Source organism: Mytilus galloprovincialis, chromosome 2, assembly GCF_965363235.1.
Source record: "Mytilus galloprovincialis chromosome 2, xbMytGall1.hap1.1, whole genome shotgun sequence".
NCBI lineage: Eukaryota > Metazoa > Mollusca > Bivalvia > Mytilida > Mytilidae > Mytilus > Mytilus galloprovincialis.
The window spans coordinates 50,698,284-50,720,719 of NC_134839.1; the positions used below are offsets into that span (position 1 = coordinate 50,698,284).

General features: G+C 31.4%; 1 protein-coding gene across 1 annotated transcript in view; it reads left to right on the plus strand.

The window, feature by feature from the left end:
- LOC143063799 (uncharacterized) overlaps positions 1 to 22,436 on the plus strand; it is a 154,829-nt gene that overhangs the window by 17,408 nt on the left and 114,985 nt on the right. Inside the window, exons 10-13 of the mRNA XM_076236181.1 lie at positions 1,516 to 1,794; positions 7,778 to 8,035; positions 8,662 to 8,919; positions 18,942 to 19,193. Coding sequence (XP_076092296.1) covers positions 1,516 to 1,794; positions 7,778 to 8,035; positions 8,662 to 8,919; positions 18,942 to 19,193 — 1,047 coding nt within the window. The remainder of the gene's footprint in view (positions 1 to 1,515; positions 1,795 to 7,777; positions 8,036 to 8,661; positions 8,920 to 18,941; positions 19,194 to 22,436) is intronic.

The window sequence follows — 22,436 nt, forward strand, 5'->3', positions numbered from 1 at the left end:
TTCTTTGGTATATATGACGTGGCTCTGTACTTTTAAACATCTTGTCATTATGTTATTGTTCTTCTATAATGCCATCATGCTATTGTTCTTTTATAATTTTGAAAAACGACAAAATTATTTAATACCTCTACCTGTGTGACGTTTACATTCTAACGCCAAACATGCCATTCTACACCAGAGTTCATTTAAACATAGCTCTTTAGTCACATTTCAATCCTGTAAGGGGTTGATTTTAAATACAAAAATAAGTAGACAATGAACGTGGTGGTTAAATTTGATATATGTTTTTTTTTTTTTATCTTTGTTAAATATTTGTTTGTTTTTGTTCTGATTGAGATTGTGACACGGTGATGACTACTGTACCCCTATTTTGAAAATTTTTCTACTTTGTCTGTTTTGTTCACGCATCGTTGTAAATATAATGGAATTTGATGCGACTGTCATACACGTGAGAGGTTTAGCGCTATAAAACCAGGTTTAATCCATCATTTTTTAAATTTGAAAATGCCTGTACCAAGTCAGGAATATTACAGTTGTTGTCCATTCGTTTCATGTGTTTTATCATTTGATTATGCCATTTGATAAGGGACTTTTCGTTTTGAATTTTCCTCGGAGTTCCGTTTTTTTTGTGAATTTACTTTTTATACTAATTGTAAGTTTGTCTGGGACTAAATTTTACTGTAGACTCTTTCTGTATTTAAACTGATTTGGAGTAGTTTGACATACTTTATGATGTTTACTTTTTCAACTGGTAAAGAGTATACGTTCTCATCATTCATTTTTTGTGACGTTAACAACAATATTGTCAATTTATTGTATTATTTTTGTGTTTTTAAAGGGAGGTAAACGATAAAAAAATCAACTTTGTATATAACCATTACTTTTGTTGATTGAAACAATACCCCCCAAAAAAGCGTTCCCCTTAAGTATACACGAGTAAACATTCGATAACAAGAACTATCTTTAAAAAAGATATCCGACGTATTTAAATTTGAGTATATGTTTAAAACTATCATTTCGATAACCTTCAGAAGCACAAAGATACCATTTAAATAACGTTTTCTCTGCTTGTGTTCAATATTCTCGGTCCTCGTATCTTTCTGTCTACATTCACCAAAACCTCGCGGAAATCTCACATGCGTAAGTGCGTTCTAAAAGTCATGTACGTTCGTACAACAAAGTTTACATTAAAAAGTATATAATTGTCCCGAATAAACAGCTGTCACGGATGCAAAGAGCTATTGGAGAAACAATTATTTTAATAAAAATATAAATCTTTGTAAGATCTAGTTGAAGTATTTATAGTTTTTTACTTGCTTTCCATCACGATATAATTAACAAGACGTTTTTTTCAAACACAACCAAATCACCCACCATGACAGCATTTTGTCCAATCACAGAAAGGATTTTCGAGCATGCGTATTCTGTTGCCATAGTTAAGCGTCCTTAAGTTCAAAGGGCACAAACCGAAACTATAACTACTACGTCGGAAAAAGTTTTTGTTTTCTATTGCAGCTGTAACATGTATAAGCCAACATGAAGAAATAACAGCGGTCGAGGGAGAACAAGTCGTGTTAGGATATAAGCTCCCAGCAGATGGAATTCTTCATCGTTTAGAAAGACTTAGTGTTTACAAAAACGAAAGTATTGTTGAAAACACAGAGAACATAGTCCGACACAATGATGGTGTGTCATTTTCGTTAACAATCCATAGCGTTAAACAGGACGACGAGGGAAATTATTTCGCACAAGTGAACACATTCAAAAGCAAAATAACCAAGTTGTTAGTACAAGGTAACTTCCTTTCCTTATATTTTGCACAAAACTACGCACTACAAAGCTAACACGGTAAAAGATAAGTGTTTTATATATCATTTGTAATATTAACTTGTCTTTTAATTAAGCAAGAAGGATATTAGAGCATATGTAAGAGTCATTACACTCAACGATAAACAACCATATATATTTGCTTTTTCAGTAACTATTATGTCAATCTGTCTTATTATAAAACAATATTGGAACAATGTAGAACATACTGGTGGGCACAAAACATCCATTACACACATTATACATCAATCGAACTCAGGGTGCAGATATATCCGTTTTGCAAATAAGAATATACCGATTGCTTGCAACTGAGACAAACAATTAATCAGGTAAAACATAACGTACGTGTATGTTAACTCCATGTTTCTATGTTTATTGGTAAACACTCAATCTACATTATGAAATGAAAATGTGCTGTCTACCAATGTAACACAACAAACCAATCATTTCCAATTGTGATTCCAAAGCATGCATAGCTATTTTGATTTATTTCAAGTAAATTTAACATAATTTTATATCAACATTGTACATAATCCTTACTTCAAAGTTATAAAAAAATTTAAGAAGTCATAACTTTCATATTAGTATGGATTGGTTATTGGAAGTTTCTTAATGAAAAAAACAGGTACGTTGGTCTTAATAACACGGAAAATATTTCCTATCAGTCTTGTATCAGAAAGCTAGTTTATATCAAATATTCAAACAAAAGATAAACTTCCAATAAGGTTTCTACAGTGTTACCAGTTATAAGAGCTTTCAGTTGATACCAATATTACTAAAATGTTATACTTTTTGACAAAGTTAAATTTTAGCATGGGGAACTATCTTATTTAAAGTATTATTGATTGCTTGTTTGTTTTTGACAGGGTTAAATTAGTGGATTTTTATTTAAATACAATAACAATATTTGCATCTGATTCATGTGACCACGTATTCAATCCCGTAGCTGGATATTGGTTACACATGAAGAAGTCGTGTTCAGGTAGTGAATAAGGGTTGAACAATTGCTTGACTGATTCCATCCATTCATTTCTTTACTGGTAAAAATGATAATTTACATATTCTTAACCCTATAATATGTAATCAAACAGACCTAGAGAAATCCAATGTACGTGTTCACCATATATTTAGGTCCGTATTTATGTTTAAAAATTGGGTTATATGACCGTCGGCTGTTTTCGGAGGTCACCTCGATGGTTTAGTTTATGACATAAATACACACGAAATGCCGATACAAAATATCAAGTACATACATCGTAAATTGTTTTTGTTTTTTCTTATTATTTTTTATAATTTAAACAACGTTTCAGTTTGTTATAAATCAAATATAAGAATTTACGTCAAATTATTGGACATTAGTCATTTAAATTAATAGCTTATGCCTCTGTAAATTCATTCACAAGAACGGGGTCGTCTCCAAAATGACCAAATAAAACAATTAAAATATTGCAAAATGTAAAAAAGTGAAAATTTATATTGCTGTAGAAAGGTAAAATTCGAAATAACACCGTACTTTTAACAGTAACGACGAGCCGAGTCGATAGGGACGAAAAAGGAACTTTATTCAACAATTAATCCGATGCTGAAAGCCAATTGCAAGTACTACGTAAATGACGATACAACGTATTCGAACCTCATCAACAGCGTTCCTAATAAACACATCGTACTTTTAACGAATCCTTTTAAGGTGGATGAAAACATGAGACACTGGAAGACAATTCAAGTCGGCATAGTTATGTTGCTCTAGATAGATCTCATGAATATGTTAAAATTATCATATAATTTCATTTTGAACCTTCCTCCTGGGATATACAAAATATCGAAGATGTGGAAATATAATGAAGGAGAGAAACATACAGCTTAAACGTACAGTTTAGATTTGTGTATCTGTAAACCTGAAATCCATGATTAACGAGTTCGAACATTACGAGAGCTGTAATGAACACTATACAATAGAAAATCACATTAAAAAGTGGCACGTTAGTTGAAATGTCAAATTATTTACAACCGCCTTTCCCCTTTTGTGCAGTAAAGGAATGGTAAATAGACTAAACTTGAGTCAAATAGAGAAGAATTCGAGACACAAATTTTGAATAAGTGACAACGGGAATTTATAAAACTACATATGGACAATGCTCCCTTTCTGTTCTGCATATGGGGCAATATGAACAATTGTTTCTCCATGGGCGGTAATGGTAACGTTTTCTTCTGTAGCTCAGCCCATATCGTAAACTGATATATGTATGATGGCTTGTTTCGAAGTTGGGTCATTTTTACATATGTGGTTAAATTTTCGGGTTCGAAGTGTGATAAAATTTCCCGTAAATTAGCCTTTCCCGAAAATCCTTTCGTGATGCAGCTCTCCATGGTAAAATGTCTCTTCTTTCACACAATTATATCTTTGAAAATTTAATACTTTGAATACATATAATAACTCCATAGTTTTTACACATTTATTCTAAGGTCCTATACTTTCCAGATGAACACAAATGGTTAAGCTCAGTCACTTGTTAAAAATTGAAACATGTTCAATATCACTACACAGAGATTTTTTTGTTTACAAACAACGTTTGTGCTCCTTAATCGGAGCTTCGAGGCGCATAAGAGATATTGTCCCATATGCATGAGTATAGTTTTACATATTTTAGAGTTGTCAAACAGTGATGTTGGCACACAACTTGAAATTGTTACGCTGTCTATAAGACACAACTAATGTCCCGCCTGTTAATAGGAAATAATAAATCTAACACTATGTATGATGATGTAACTGTACAAGGAGATAGCCGGACAAACCATGATCTCTTTATGTAGCTAGTGCCAACATGATCAACTGCCTGTCATTTACAGAATATTTGCATTTTACAGTGAGTTGACTATGGGTGTTACTGTAAAACTTTACTTATAGCTCAACCTGTTTTTAAAATTGACAACACAATAGGGACATTTAAATTGACCAGTTGGTATTGTTAGATTTAAATCTACCTTGATGCTACCTGTAAAAAATTTAATTCACCTAACCCAAAGTTTCAGCATGCTTTTTTCCTGAACTTTTTCTTACCTAGGATTTTTCTATTGAGAGATTTTTATTTTACTGTCATTCAACATATTAGGAGTGATGAAGCCAAACATGAATGACTATATCATATGTTATTTTCTTGCAGTTTATTTAAAATTGCATGGCCTAAAATGCACTACATTTCATCTGGGAACAGTATATCTAACATATATGTTCCTGATTTCATCTTAATGTTTGCATAGCCACTACTAGCAGTGTTTATACCCTAAATAATCCAGTCGTAATATTTCACTCACTTTATGAAACATCAAAATCATATTTGAATAAACAATTTCATTTATTTTTTTACACTAATATTTGACATCTCATCCAGAATTCCAAATATTTTAAATAATTCCCAATTTTATTCATTTTTCACTACTTCACTAGATTTTTTTCTAAATCCATAGTATAAATTCTGATTAACTTCCCATGATATACATCCTAATTTAACAGGTGCAGAATCTATACATAATTCAGAATCTTGTACTTTTGTTTATCATTTCCATTACTATATTCCAAATAGTTATCCTCACTTTACAAATATTTTGTAATATTTTATTTATATTTTTACTATATATCACTTGATTTTACTATATCCACAGTAAACATTTCATTTCATATCCTATGATAAATTTCCAAATCAAACAATATTTGATCCAGAATTTTATAATAACTATTTCCAATTTCACATTCACTTAAAACATTTCCTCATGTTAGGAATATTTTAGAATATTTTACTTTCATTTTTCACTTTATCACTAGATTAGACTTATTAATATCCTCTGCATTAATTCAACATTTATTTCATTTCCAAGATCCCATTTAAATGGTAAATCATCTTAAGTTTGTAATAGATCCCAAAATTAATAATGAATGATTTTAAAATCACATTTAAAGCAACAGAAACATGTTGGATAAACTCACACTATATCTCCTACTTGAATTCCAGTTTTGAATTTTTTTTAATCTTTAACATAACTAAATCCCATCGTATGAAAATTTGAATTTCCTTGAGTGAACACAGCATTTTATGCACAAAAGTCCCACTAATATTATAATATATTTCAAAGAAAAAACACAGCAAGGTATACTCTAAAATTATTTTCGAATTTTACATGTACAACATCATATGTAAGCCCCACAAAACAGTTTGAATGAACTATTTCCTCCTTGGTGTCCTTCATGACAATAAAATCTTGAAAAAAACATCACATTTTAAGAAGCAAAATTGCTATAAAAAATCTAAGAAGTGAATTCAAATAAAATAAATCCAATATTGTGTGCACAATGACACCAAAAGATTTCAAACATTGCAAATAATAATCCAAAATGAGAATCTTGAAGGGTCATGTGAAGAAATGAACAACATATCCCTCTGAAAATTTAAACTATAAACACCTAAACAGCTATTTCTTGTTTCACTGGCAGATGGACAATACTATATATATAAGGGTTAGAATTTTAAAGAAGCATTTAGTATGTAAAAACAGTTTAAATTTTCAAACATAGTAATACATATTTAATTTAATCTTTTACTGATTTAGAATTTTAGGTAAACAAATAGCTAAATCATATATATCAGGGATTTAAAACAATGAAAACCAAAACTATTTTCTTCCCTATCAATTTTTTAATAGAATAATCCTAGGTAAGAAAAAGTTCTGGAAAAAAGCATGCTGAAACTTTGGGTTAGGTGAATAAAAATCTTTACAGGTAGCATCAAGGTAGATTTAAATCTAACAATACCAACTGGTCAATTTAAATGTCCCTATTGTATTGTCAATTTTAAAAACAGGTTGAGCTATAGGTAAAGTTTTACAGTAACACCTATAGTCAACTCACTGTAAAATGTGTATAAACATCGGGATTCTTACAAAATATCTAAGCTGTATCTTTGAACTGTAGGAGGAAAAAGCCGGACAAACCATACTATCTGTATTCAAAAGAAATGACTAAGTCAAACTAACTGTCATTCTCAGAATATTTGATAAATATCAAAATCCAAAGTACATATATATACAACTTCAATAAGTGTATGAACATCTTACAAAATATCAAAGTTGTACCTCCAAAACTGTCGGCCGAGATAGCTGGACAAACAAAGTATTCTAATCCGGACGGACGGACAACGGACAATTATCGTTCAGTAGACTATTGCCAATAACTAAAAAATAAATACGCGGAAACGTAGCTTTACGTGAATGATCTCCTACAAATGCAAACACCGATGTATAAGCAATGCTGCAAGGAATATAGGAAAGCTTTAGTACGAGAGTACAAAAACAAATCAACAGATTGTAGGACCAAGACACAAATCGCGTAAAGATCAACGACATAATGGGAAAATGTATAGTCTGGTAAGTCTGACATGTCCATATATCTGGTCTGGTCAAGCTGACATGTCCATAACTCCGGTCTGATCTACCTGTCCTTCGAACTGCTCTAAGTTTATATTTTTACAGGTTCGGATTGCAACTACATATAGTTAAAAAGTATTTTTGATATTTGAACAACCCCTAATAAATTAACATAAATCTGATACACAAGGAAATAATTGTAAGTTATTTGCGTGACATTATAGGTCGGTCAATTCAAAACATATTCTCTCGTATAGAGTATAGTTATATTGATATAAATACATCATTGCGTCTAGTATGTATTAATTTGATAAAAGGCGGCTTATAAAGAGAATATATCGAGACAAAATATTTTTGTGTGGTTTGTATTTACCTCAAGTATTTAACGCGATTGTACTCTTCAAAACATTGCAAACGAAATTTCAATTGTAGGGCAGTTGCCAATATTTGATAAAATCCTTTCAATGTTGTTTAGTGAAATTGTGATATTCATTTATTCATAATTACGATGAAGTGAAGTGGTTTTCTGTTTCAGCAATGTTTACATCTGAATTTAATCTGGATAGTGTAATTGAAGGGGAGATGTTTGAGCTGAAAAGTTCAGTGTATTCTGAAGACGTTGGTGTTAAATGGTTGAAAAATGATATAGAAATCAAGCAAAATGATAATATATCAATTGAACATTCTGGTAGATATCACCATTTGACAGTTCATAGTTCAAAATTGAATGATTCTGGTCAATACAGTATTGTAGCTGGAAATGCGAAAAAGGAAATCACAGTACATGTAAAAGGTAACTCGCTTAATTATCTATTGGATATTTATGTTGTTTAAATCCAATAAGCTGTATTTGCTTACGGAAATAACGTATTATTATAATTGTATGGAATGTTTAAAGCAATTTGACCATGCCAAACTTTCAATGTAGTGTGATGAATGAATTTAAGTATGGGGTCACCCCGAATATATGGTACAACGTATGACAGATGTCAAGCAATAGTTAGAATTCTTTCATAAAGTATTACAGTTACTGTTTTTATATCCACATGCAATGTTTCGAGAGTGAGGTTTCTGCAAAATATCACAAAAATCTGTCGGAGGCACAATAAGCGTACATGATACCTAAATAGTATCTTTTCGATAATTGAATTTTTGTGTTTTGTTTGTTGTTTCTTTTTTTTTGTTACGTACATGTATGATATTTTATTAACTATATAGCGTTATTTTGTAAAGATATACAATAGAAATTAATGACGACATATTTTTATGAATTAACGACAAATATCTCTTAAAGTTGAGTTGATGACATTTTCGTCTTGATTGTGTGATCAATTGCAAAGATACTTTAGAATACGTACAAGTGAGCATTTGGAAAGAGGCATAAGACACTAGAAATACGTTTCTATGTTTTTTTTAAAGATTTGTTCAAACGTCCAATAAAGGATGAAACGATAATGGAAGGCCTAGATATTAGTTTTGAATGTGAAACAGAAAAGACGTATCCTGCAGTATGGTATAAGGATGGTATTGAGGTGATACATTCACCTAGAATTAAAATAGAGACGCTAGATAAATTGGTTTACAAGTTAACCATTTATAAGACGACACTTGCAGATAAAGGAAAATATGAGATTAGAATGAACAGTATATATAGTGGTGCAGTTCTTTACGTTAAAGGTAATATAACTTGTTTTCACTTGTAATTTGTATGAAACAAAAGCTACAAGATTGCTGTATCAAATATGCATTAATACGTACATAAAGAATTAAAATAACTTTTTAAAAATTGTATACGAAAAGCTTATCTTCATCAGGCACGCTTAATGCCGACGTTTGAAAGGCAAGGATGTTTTAGACACGAAACAGACGAATGGCTGTATGAGTAAGTAGGGCCTGCAATTATTCACCCAATCCATTAAAGGTCAACTTTGCCTGATGGAGGGGGTTTTCTTCTTTATTTTCAGTTTTTAAAGACAAATTAAAAACAATATATTTTATAAACTACGTCATTACTAAACCACTGACTACTGATGACACATATAAAGAATATTATGTCAAACAAACAATAAATTATATGCAATTTTAACAACACTGTGATACATAAGTTATTTTAAAATATAAAAATGTAGTTTGATTGTATTGATTCCATCCATAAGCAAACAATCAGGTGACTAGATGTTTTTATTCATGTCTGTATGTAATAATTTGATTTTAATAACGTTAGTATTATAATGGGATAAAACGTAAAAACATAAAAATACTGAACTCAGAGGAATATCCAATCGGAAAGTCCATATAATGTATTTGTCGCAATTTAGGGACTGTTTGTCTCGAATTTCAATATTTTATGAAATTGTACTTTTTTTACCTTTACTTTATTAGTATGACTGAAAATATGAAGTTAGTTTTAGGTACAAATGCATAATGATGTAGACCAAGTATGCTTTACTTTTCTTGATTATAGAGTTTCGTGTTTTTTTGGAAATTTTTATATAAATATGGTGATATCCTAAAAGGTTTGTTTTTTTAAATTGATGAGAATATGTATAGGAGACACAACAAAAAACGTTGTTCAGTTATAAAGATTACGAAAGTACCAACATACATAGCTATTTATTATGTCATCCTTGTTTGAAGTATGTGACGTCAGATTAAATTTAACTTTTGTTTGAATTTTAAGTCAGTTGTGTTGTATGTGTGCGATGTTACAATTTTTCTTTTAATTTAGTTTCATGAACCAGCTTTCTAAGTTTTGTTTTGGCTAACTTATGCGGATGGGTTCAGAGAGGCGATGCATACGAATGATGTTTTATAGTATTGTTGCTATTTTTGTATACCCTTTTATTCAATTGTGTTCTGAACTGAAATATTTGAGCGACAGATGACAAAATTATGAACCGTTACATTTATAAGTGCTTATCTACAAATATCCTAGAAAACTGCTAAATTTTTTAACAATGCATTTAATAAGGGAAAATATTTTTGTATAGGAACAATCAAACATGAATACTAATTTTGTGCGCTGTTACATATAGATTATAGCAATGCATTTTTCATATCATACCCCTTATCAGCCCATGGTCATGATATCATCCCGAGAGAGAACCGGGTCGAGGGATGACTTTGACCATGGGCTGATAAGGGGTCTGATATAAAAAAAAATAATGACATGCTAAGTTCTGTTTATCATATACTTAAACAGAAGACGTACAGACAAGAACTATTTTTTAAACTTTGAAAAATGCTGTTGTAATATTTGTTTTCCATTTCTTAATGATTTTTAATAATATATTTTGCTTCCGGTTTATATCAACGGTTTCCGTTTCATATCAACTACCTCTGGTTATTATCGCATGCTTTGCTGTAACGTTATCGTGTGACATGTCGACGTCATTCGGCAAATTCCGGAAAAATATACCTCACTGGTACGTTTCTTTGTGTATAAAAACAAAATATTAGGAATCAGGAAAATATCTTATCAAAAATTGTAAAACAAATATTACAACAAAAGCATTTTTTCAAAGTTTTAGAAATAGTTTTGTCTGCATGTCTTCTGTTGAAGTAAATGATAAAAATTACATAACATGTCATTTTCCATATCAGCTCATGATCAAAATCATTCCTCGAACCTGTCGGCTCCGGGGCTGATATCATGACCTAGGGCTGATAAGGGGTCTGATATGAAAAATGCCATGTTATAATCTTTATTTATTCCACTTTGTTATGTTTTACAAAAAAAAAACAACGTACAATTGAGGTACATTTTCTGAAATTTGTCGAGTGACGTCGAAATGTCATGCCATAACTTTACAGCAAACAAAGCAAGCGACAATAACCGGAAGCAGTTGAAATGAAACGGAAGCAGTTGATATAAACCGGAAGCAGTTGATAATAAAAGTCATATCACACGGCTCAGGCAATTCTTCAAATTTAATAAATATATATATGAACAAATAAGTTTTGCCTTTGTTAGTCTTGTATTATTTTAATTTTAGTTTCTTGTGTACAATTTGGAAATTAGTATGGCGTTCAATATCACTGAACTAGTATATATTTGTTTAGGGGCCAGCTGAAGGACGCCTCCGGGTGCGTGAATTTTTCGCTACATTGAAGACCTGTTGGTGACCTTCTGCTGTTGTTTTTTTCTATAGTCGGGTTGTTGTCTCTTTGGCACATTCCCCATTTCCATTCTCAATTAATTTTATTTATCATGGGGTACAATTATACCATTATTTTCTATAAGTATATGATAAATATAATTACAACCGCTTTTTGGAATATTGTTTATTGTTATAAAACACATGTCACTATAATAATCCATTTGGTATTGGTATTGGTTTGAAATTAAAAAGCATTTCCCTCCATCTTTATCATAGCAAATGCTCATCTATCAAATTAACGATTCGAAATGTTGCGAAAACCTAGATAACCGGGACAATACCATATCCTTGGGTTTTTACTTGTAATTAGCAGGCAAAGTTTACCTTTGATGTTTTTGACTATTTTCTGGTATTTACGTTTATTTACATTGCTGCTTATGGACTTATACGTAATATGATTTTTATTTACGTTCATGATCATGGATATCATTTAAAGGGCTTCGAATGCACCAAATCAAGAAAAACAAGTTGAGGTATATTTTTCCGGAATTTACCGAATGACGTCGACATGTCATACGATAACGTTACAGCAAACAAAGCAAACGATAATAACCGGAAGCAGTTGAAATGAAACGGAAGCAGTTGATATAAACCGGAAGCAGTTGATAATAAAAGTCATATCACACGGCTCAGGCAATTCTTCAAATTTATTAAATATATATATGAACAAATAAGTTTTGCCCTTGTTAGTCTTGTATTATTTTAATTTTAGTTTCTTATGTACAATATGGAAATTAGTATGGCGTTCATTATCACTGAACTAGTATATATTTGTTTAGGGGCCAGCTGAAGGACGCCTCCGGGTGCGGGAATTTTTCGCTACATTGAAGACCTGTTGGTGACCTTCTGCTGTTGCTTTTTTCTATGGTCGGGTTGTTGTCTCTTTGGCACATTCCCCATTTCCATTCTCAATTTTATTTATCATGGGGTACAATTATACCATTATTTTCTATAAGTATATGATAAATATAATTACAACCGCTTTTTGGAATATTGTTTATTGTTATAAAACACATGTCACTATAATAATCCATTTGGTATTGGTATTGGTTTGAAATTAAAAAGCATTTCCCTCCATCTTTATCATAGCAAATGCTCATCTATCAAGTTAACGATTCGAAATGTTGCGAAAACCTAGATAACCGGGAAAATACCATATACTTGGGTTTTTACTTGTAATTAGCAGGCAAAGTTTACCTTTGATGTTTTTGACTATTTTCTGGTATTTACGTTTATTTACATTGCTCCTTATGGACTTATACGTAATATGATTTTTATTTACGTTCATGATCATGGATATCATTTAAAGGGCTTCGAATGCACCAAATCAATAAACACAAGTTTTTTTTCCTCATTTTATGATTATTAGTTAGTAAACTAAGTACAATATCTACAAACATTTTCAAAAGATGAAACTCAAAACTAGCTGAGAAACATAAAAATTCCTATCTAGAAGGATAATAAAATAATCATGCTATAAAAAATACTCATAATGTTTTATAATTCAGAAATTGAATGCTGGCAGTGGACAGTCCGTGTCCTAAACTGTCAGTATTTATGAATGCTAATTGACATTGTTTTCCTTGATGTTTTCATTGTATTATTCATTTAACATTGTCCTTAAAAGTTGTGTTTTACTACCAACTTTACAACTCAAAAATTCTTATAAGATTTGCATATGAGAAAAAAAGTTAATATGATTTATCGAGAGGACTTCCGGTAGTTGTTCTTGACGTTTATTTTTCGATAGACGACGTTGACCGAACTTCTTTCCGTAACCAATATAAACAAGATGGCGTCGATCATAAAACAATACCGTGTTCGACGTTATTTTTCACTTTAAATTAGATAATAAACATTTGTTTGAATGATAATAACAGTTTTTGAAGTTTATATTTTATCAGAAATCAAATTTCATGGAGTACATATTTTTTGCGTTTACCAACAAACATATTCATGCGCCAGGTCTATTCGACGAGTCAAATAAACATTTTATGCGTGATAAAGTTACGTTTGTGGAAATATAAATTCCTTATCTCCAATTTAAAATAATTATAAGGATTAAACGCCTTTTTAAAGGAATTTATTGGTGTATAAACTGGACCAAGTCACTCATAAACATATCATCAACACTATTTTGTTATGTTACACAGTTAAATTATAAACTCAGATAATTCCAAAACACCTTCCTCATTTAAAGATCATCTATACCTATAATTACTTACATCTGTACCAGACTTACACGTTCACTTACAAACACATAAGATCTCAACCTCCTGATTGTAACTAAGCTAGTTCCTTTTTCAAATTAAAATCCGACTTTCCGTGTTAATACTGGTAACAACCTTAACATCGTAAAAAACACCTTTCCCTGAAATGCCCAAAATATCGTTAGCCTCAATCCATTATATACAGTCCGCCAAAAGTTAAGCATCACCTATTTTTTCAAATTTAAAAAATCAATTATTCCTCGAACAAAAGAAAACATGTATGTAGCAATTTTGCTAACAAACCATAAACAAATCACAAATTTAATTTTGGTTGCTTATGAAGGTTCTATGCGTTTAAGTTTTGCGTTTATAGAAATAGTGTAAATTGCACAAATCAGAAACGGAATTTAAGTTTCACTGGGATTTTATTTTTATACCATAATTAATCACCAAATATCTTTAAAATTTTCTACACATAATTTTTGGTATCTTGGGCAAATTAAATGTCAATGTTTGAGTCAATAGTATGTGTAAATCTATGTCATTAATCAACAAATGTCACTTTTAAATCGACAATTTTTGTTTGATGTGGATCTCGGCAATTGAGATTTCTGCCAATGGCATCGCAGACATGTTCGATAGGGCTTATGTATGAAGACATGGAAGCCCAACAGATAGTGTAAATGGCGTTTTGCTCTTTGAACTCGGTTAAAATCCTTGCCCTGTGTGGTCTAATGTTGTCGTCCATGTACAAGGGTCTTGACCATATTGACGCAAGTGAAGAATTATCAAAATGAGGGTTTACAATGTTTTTAGGCACCAAATCTCTGTATGTTTGTCCTTTTATGTTACCCTGGAGAATATGCATACCAAGCTTACAACGGTATAAAAAGCAGCCCCGTACTATAACAACACTATTACCGAATGCAGTCATTGAAAAAAGGTTGTTTTGATCTAAGGCCGCTTTAAATTCCCCACGAAATTCGTATTATGGCGTCTACTGGTAAAAGACACCGACTCTTATTTGACCAATGAGTGTTTTGCCAGCTTCTCATGTTTAAGCATATATAGTCATTAACCCATTGACACCTGAATATGCAGTGCCTGTTTGTTAAAGCAGATCTCTTGACAACACGAATTGCTCTTTGGTTGCCTCTATGAAGTCGACGGACCAGTGTTCGAACACTTACACCACCACCTTGAGATACAGTGTATTTTTAAACGTGCAGATGACCTTAATTAAAAGGTTGCTTGACTGCTTTTTCGGATTTCAATCTTTTTGGTCGTAATGAATTTTCTTAGTGAATGAAAGGCAATTCGTAACACCAAACATTAATATTTTGTTCGCAATAGTTAACACAATATTGCCAGTTATATTTCGGTGGTGCTTAATTTTTGGCGGACTGTATATGTAAACTTATCCTCAAAATTCTGATAGATTAAGTCAAGGATTAAACCAGACAAAAGTTTGAACGCGAAAAAGAAGACGTTGATACTCTTTTTGAATAGACTGAATGTAAAAAAGGGAGTTTGCTTGCATATGAAATATAAACAACTATATGTCGTCGTAAGGCCTTCAATAATGATCAAAGACCATACCGCATAGTCAGATATAAAAGGATACTATATCGTTGATACAAATTAAAATTAAAAAAATTGGTTTATCAATGAATATCAACACAACATTAATCTCTAAAGATTCATTTTTTTCAAACAACCTGTCTTACGTCTATCACACAAATGTTGTTGTCCCTACTGATAATGTCCCAAAAATCGTTTTTGTATGTAAATCACATTACATGAACTGATTGATAAACTAATCAAGTATTAACACTAGGAAAGTCAACATATACCGTTATTACACAAGGACAAAATCCAGGATCCTCTGGACTGATCTTTGTTTATTTTGACCCATAACAAAGATGAGAATATCCGTTCACTGTACTGGAGACCTTGTACATAAGTATTAAATTACTAAATATAACGTTATATTGCTGGGTCTTCCGAATTTCCAACGAAACCCTTTTCTTAATTTTCATCATCAATTATATCAGTTATTGAAGATCTTTAGAGTATATGTGTTAGCGTCAATAAGTGAAATAAGGTATAAAGCTTAAATACTAGGCAATAAGCTAACGATTCGGCAGTAAGTCTATTGCCTAAATGATGTTAGGCATTAGTCTTAAATCCTAGAATTTAAGCTTAAATCCTGACAAATGTGTGCAGGCATTCAGATTAATGCCTAAAATATAAATGCGAGTAAATAAAAGACATGTATTCATTTATTCATTTAAATAAAATTATATTTGTTTCATAATAACATTATGAGAACTGGGGCCTGTTTATCGAAACTGGCCTAAGATCGGTCCTATAAGATATTCTTATGACAGAAATTATGATAAAGTGAGGACCAACTTACGACATGTCTCAGCATACACATCAAGCTATCTGAGGATTATCTTAACTTAGATGTCCTATCCGCTGTCCTAAGTATTAGTGTAAAAGAAAATAGCAGATGCAAAAATTGAAATATTGTTTCAAATTTAACCAATAATTATAATTTAAAAACCGATTAATTATAAGAAAATGATTATTAGTTTTAAATTAAAGGGTATAAATAATTAGGATATTGTAATTGTACATTTAAACTCTTTTAAACAAAACATAAGTCAAAAAATATAATTGCGTTTTATATTAGAATTGAACAAACTAATTGTAAATAATTAAATTTAAATATATAATTGGTAAAATAATTTCATGCTTTGAGAACGCTAATTCGAAGTGTCACAATTTCATACTTAAAAGTTCAAAGGCAAATCTCGTGCATCTTTCATTATAATACTGAGTAATTCAACTATTTTATTTTATTACTGCAATTAACATACGTTTGAATATGAGCAAAAGTAAAAATCTAGCTTTACCGATGCAAAACTACAGGGCCCAGTTTCGTCCTAAATATAAAAGAAGATGTGGTATAATTGCCAATGAGACAACTGTCAGCAAGCGACAGGAAATAAAATCACTTATAAAATATGTCATATGCATCAAACAATAACTTAAAAATATGAAAATTCGATAGAAATTTGGGTTTAAATCATTTTGTTATCACAAGTTGTGGAACTGTTAACAAAGAAATTTAACCTATCCAATAATAAAAATTGGAAAATGGGGTGAGCAAAAAAAAAATCTTTAATTTCGTCTACTTTTGACCAGTTCAAACGAGCTCGACTAGTGATGTGTACAAATTTTCAGATAAATATCATAATTATTCTATTGAATCTTCCCCCTTTTTAATTGGATACAATCACTTTTTTCAAATCTTTTTAATATTTTGTAATACTATAAAAACATTCAAAAAGTATGAGTTAATTCTTATTTTTAGCTGCTAAAATTACTGAATAAAGTTACTAAATTTGACGATCTGTCAAATGAATGTATATTGTTTTTATGTAATATTAGAAATATAATAAAGAAACGACTTAATATCAAGAATAAATCACCAAATATGCATAAATTCAATAGTTTACTTATTGCCTAAAATTATGTTCGGCAATAGGATGAATAATCATCATCCGATTTCAGGAAATAAGCTTAATGCCTGCAAATTTCAGGCCATAACTTAACGCCTAGGCGTTATCTTATTATCTAGGATTTGCCGCTAACATATATACAATCTAAGACTTTCAGTTTACACAAGTATTACACATTCACAACTACAAAGAAAATTGAAAGAGTTCATCATGCTTTGGTTCATAAATATAAATTGACAACGTGGTGACAAGCATCTGTGTTGGGGATCGATATATATACTTCGTGAAAACCACTCTGATGCAAACAAAACACATCTCTGCAACTGAAATTATCACATTGCTTTATTTCTTGATTGACAATAAAATTGTAACGTTTTGAGGACTTTTTTTTTAACAAACAATCGCCATTCCAATGGTGAAAAAATGTGCTACTCTTTTACATTTACATTTTGTAAGGCTAACATTAAACAGAAACTTCGTAAGAAGAAAACAGTTACTTTACTTACCTATCCACGAATCTTACTTTCCGCTATATATACACCTCGCCAAAAGTTAAGCAACACGTGATCGTTTAACAAACTCGTGTTTCACTGAATTCGTAACTAATCGAAATATCTGTATATTGAACTGAATTTGTGTTTATATAAGATAACATATAGAATGTTAATTGAAAAGTGAAAGCTTTGATTGTTACATAATTGAATTTTTGACTATTTCATTTTAGGCAAATGGTTGTAAAATGGTAAAATAAAAAACAAGATAAAGTTTTAACTTATACTAAAGCTTTTGAAAAATGTGCTCTGCAATTACACTTATTAAAATTCTTTTCAAAACTCGTGAGTGACAATTTGTGAATACTAGTACATTTAAGAACAATTTAGGTCAGTTGCTAGGTTATCCTCCACGCGTCGTGAAAAGTTCATCCAGACTTATGCTTTGAACTAATATTCTAACAGGAATTCTTTGCCATGCTTCAATCAAGGCTGCTCCTTATTCTTCCAAATTCTGACAAAAATGAACCATGTTGATGATTGTTCGACCAATAAAATCCCATACATGCTCATTGGGATTCATATCCGATGACATGGTCGGCCAAGGAGAAGTTTCGATTGCCTCCTAGTGTAAATAATCTGAAACAATACGTGTTCTGTATGGCCTAACATTATCGTCCATGAATATTGGTCCAGTTGCAAATTGTGATTGTCAAAATGTGGCACACCGATGTCCCGAATGATTTTATTGCGATATTTTTGACTCGTCATGGTCCCATCCAGAATATAAAGGTCAATTTTGCAGTCCAAAAAAAATATCCCCAAACTGTCAAACCCCCACCACCAAACGCTGTAGTTCCATGGATGTGTTGTTTCCTGTATGCTGTATAAGAAGGACGTCATCTGTGCATGCGCCCATCAATATGATGTAGGAGGAATCTTCATTTGTGATGTCAACGTATATTTGTTCCTCCTAACAGAAGTTCCATTGGAAACTTTGTTATAAACAATGTCATAATATCTGTTCCTGTTGGAACAAATATTCTATACCATTTATTCCGTTAGGAACATTAACTGTAATATTTATTCTTGTGGAAATAATATTCCAGAATATTTTTTCCTTTTGGAACTTATATTATGAAGGAACTTCTATTCCGTGACAGTGAGACCACAATTTAGTCTGCGGTTAACGAAATTTGCATGTAGCTGTAGAAAACCTGTTTTTAAGGTACCCAGAAATAAAATGTATACTCAAGATGTTTTCACCATATCAAGAATGCTAAGGTATAATTACATTTTTTTTTACAGAAATGCCAACTGTAATAAAGGAAATGTCTGTTCATGACAGAGATATGTTTTTGAACGCAGCCAGTACCGGTACCACCGTACGGTATTACGTAAGAGTTATGATTGTCGGTGAAAGTGGGGTCGGAAAAACTTGTTTATTAAGACGATTGATGAAAAAAGATATAAACGGTGTAAACAGTACGAATGGAATTAATATTGAAGTAAGAAAATGCAAAATAGATTTACAGAAAAAGGAATGGATTTCCGATTCAGGTAATTTCCATTTTTTACAAGTTCAACATTCAGATATAATATATGCTTTGTGATTGAAAAAAGAGGTATGGTATGAATATCAAATCCGAACAAGAAAAGAATATAACCAATAAAAGGTTAGCTTTGGTCATTAACATCAAGTAACAATCATACCCTTAACACTACACACTGCTCAGAGTCTTTAAAGACCATATTTTGTGCTCGACCTAATACTACAGCTTTTACTTGATAAGACTCGACATTATCTGTACTTAACTGACTTTGGTCTCGACATTACTTAAAGGAGATGTGACATGATTTTTTTTTTTTATTTTTTTTTTTAGATAAATATTTATTTATACATAATTACCCCCAAAAACATCGATAACAATATAATTATCGTTTAAATGGATAAAAAATAAATTTAAATGTATCGATCTGTCGACATACTAATTATGCATATTTCAATCCCGGAAGTCAGTCAGAACGAGGCTGTGACGTCAGTGGTTACATCAATCATATTTGACTGACGGGTGTAAAGGCATAATAAGCGCAATTTCATATTCGAATATCTTCCAACAAAACCCATGACAGTGATTAAAAATGGTTCTGTGTTCTGCCAGTAGATGCAACCATAGGCATAAGGACAATTTGATAAAAAAAATCCGTTTTCTGAGTAACCCGCAGACTAGTCCCAGGAAGAGATAGGACTTCCTACCAAGCACTAGTCATATAGACTTTGTTCCGCCCACTTTACAAATGCATGTTACGATCGTGACCCAGAAGTTATGAAGAATCATGGGGGATGTCCTACCATGAAGCCAAAACTTCGTCCAAATGCGGTACCTGACATTCCATTGACACAACCAACAACAGCTGAGCCCCACCTAAGCGGGGAGCTTGTGAGAAGCGGAGAATGGCTGAGGGAGAAAAAAATCTTTTTCTTCACAAATATTTTTTGCGTCCCTTATTATTAAATTTTTTAATAGTTTAGTCATATTTGTGTATAATTTTATAGCCAAATATATCTCAATGTTTAAAATTTGGTATTGTGTACCTGCGTGTACCTCACTACCTGTTCACGTGTGCAGGTGTGTACACTGAAATTGGACATAATAAATTAAAAGTCATCAACATCCATCAGAAGTTACAGGTATGCGGCACACTTTCTCTGTAGTGCTGGGTTACCTTTGAAGTTGAAAGCTACAGGTGTCATGCCCCCGGGTGGTGATATATATATGACATCGGCAATACGCACTATTACGTAACATGCGTCGAATCTGTGTACACCCATGATCACCTGCTGAGTGCACAGGTGAGGTTGGAAAATATACTAGAGCAATGGTTACAGATATAAGTTACGTAATGCATATCTGTTTAACCTGTTTGAATAAACAATAGTCAATACCTTACTGACGGATATGGGGGTTTACAGAATAGAGAAAAGAGGACTGACAGTGCAGCTTAAAAAAGGGGGCGGATACAAAATAATGTGTTTGTGAATTTACTTAGTAAAGAATGGAGTATCTATAATAATATTAGATAAGCAAAATAAATAGAGAATTAAGAAGAAATGCTTCTAAAGTAAAAAATTAATAAAATAAAAAAAAGCCTGTCAGTTCCCATAACTAATACATAACCTGTAGTGGGTACATAAATTTCCTTCTGAGTTTTCTAATAAAAATTAGGCAGGTATGAAAGGTGTATTGCAATAAGTTATTAGTACTTACCTATTCTATTTATTTATTAAAAATCATTTTATTTCTTAATAAAAAATAAATTGTGAAGAGATATCAAGTGATGCTTTTAAAATGACAGACCATTGATGCAAGGTTATCGTGGTGAAAAATTATATGCAAAAGGTGACTTGAATGAGAAACAAATATTTTGGCTAGTGAATGTATGCAAGTCTTTATATTGCATAAGACATGAAGATGAATAACATAGTTTCAACTTAAATAATGCAGATAAATCCAATTGATACAGACCTGGGAGTAGTAGATAATGTATAGTATAGACTGAGTTAGTTAAAACATATTTTACTTGCTGAATTAAAGCAAAAAGGATTAGACACAAGTAAATCATACTTATGAAGTCTTCTCCATAATACAATATAAAATTACAATAATAGTATGATACAATGGACATGCATATAAGGAAAACAGTTTATAGAATAATACTAGCTTTCATATGTAAAAAAGAGAAAAAGAAAGTTTGAAAAGTCATATGATTCTGTGACGGTGACGTGTGTACTGATGATGTCAGACAATGATGTTCCGTGCCAGTAACAATAACCTTTATCAAGGCAAAAAATGTGTTTGACCATTTTATGAAATTTTGAACATGTTTGAAAATTTGAATATTTTGTTCATTCGAAAGTTCCATGTGTCCGCAAATTAATAGTTTTGTATCTTAAACAATGTTTTCGGATAGCCAGTTGAGATTATTGAATAAGGTTTTTCTACAGAGTGTGTATTTTGGACAAACAAAGAAGTAATGGTAGACACCATCAATATCTGACTCACAGTGACAAGAAGGATCATTTATAAGTTTATAATATTAGCTCTAAATAGATCATTGTTTAAGAATGAAGGGGAACATCTCAATTGCGTTAGATGATATTCAATTTCCTTGGACCGTACAAATGAAACGTTTCAATTTTACATATTGGCCTATCGTTTTTTTAATTCTTTCTGTTATGCATTACTACTCTCTGTTTTCTGTCGTGTAGATAATCCTGAAACCACTTCAATAAGTTTCCGTCAATACCATAAGCTTTCATTTTACATATGAGGCCCCTATGCCAAACTTTGTCGAAGTTGAAGAGAAGTCACAAAATACAAAACAATTTATAGACTGAGGATATACCACACGGAAATAATATCACTGACACAAAAAATAAGCCAGTACTCATAGAACATTTTCAATGGGATTATTATGGAGGAGAAAAAGACATATGAATATATATTACTGTTTTAAATCTTTAAATCTTACTTATAATACCCCCTGTTATGTCATACTTATTACACATTTATTTGGGGCAGCTTTAGTAATTCAAATTTTACTAAATTTTACACCCAACACTCTTGGTAAGGTGATAGGTAATTTATGACGATTGTTGAGAATTGTTTTTAAATTGTAAGAGAGTGATCTTGAAATATTTTATTTTATTACATTTATTCATTTTCGAGTTTAGGAAATTTTTCATGAAGCTTGATTAATGAAAAAAATTTAAATCTAAATCATGCAAAGGATATAATTCAT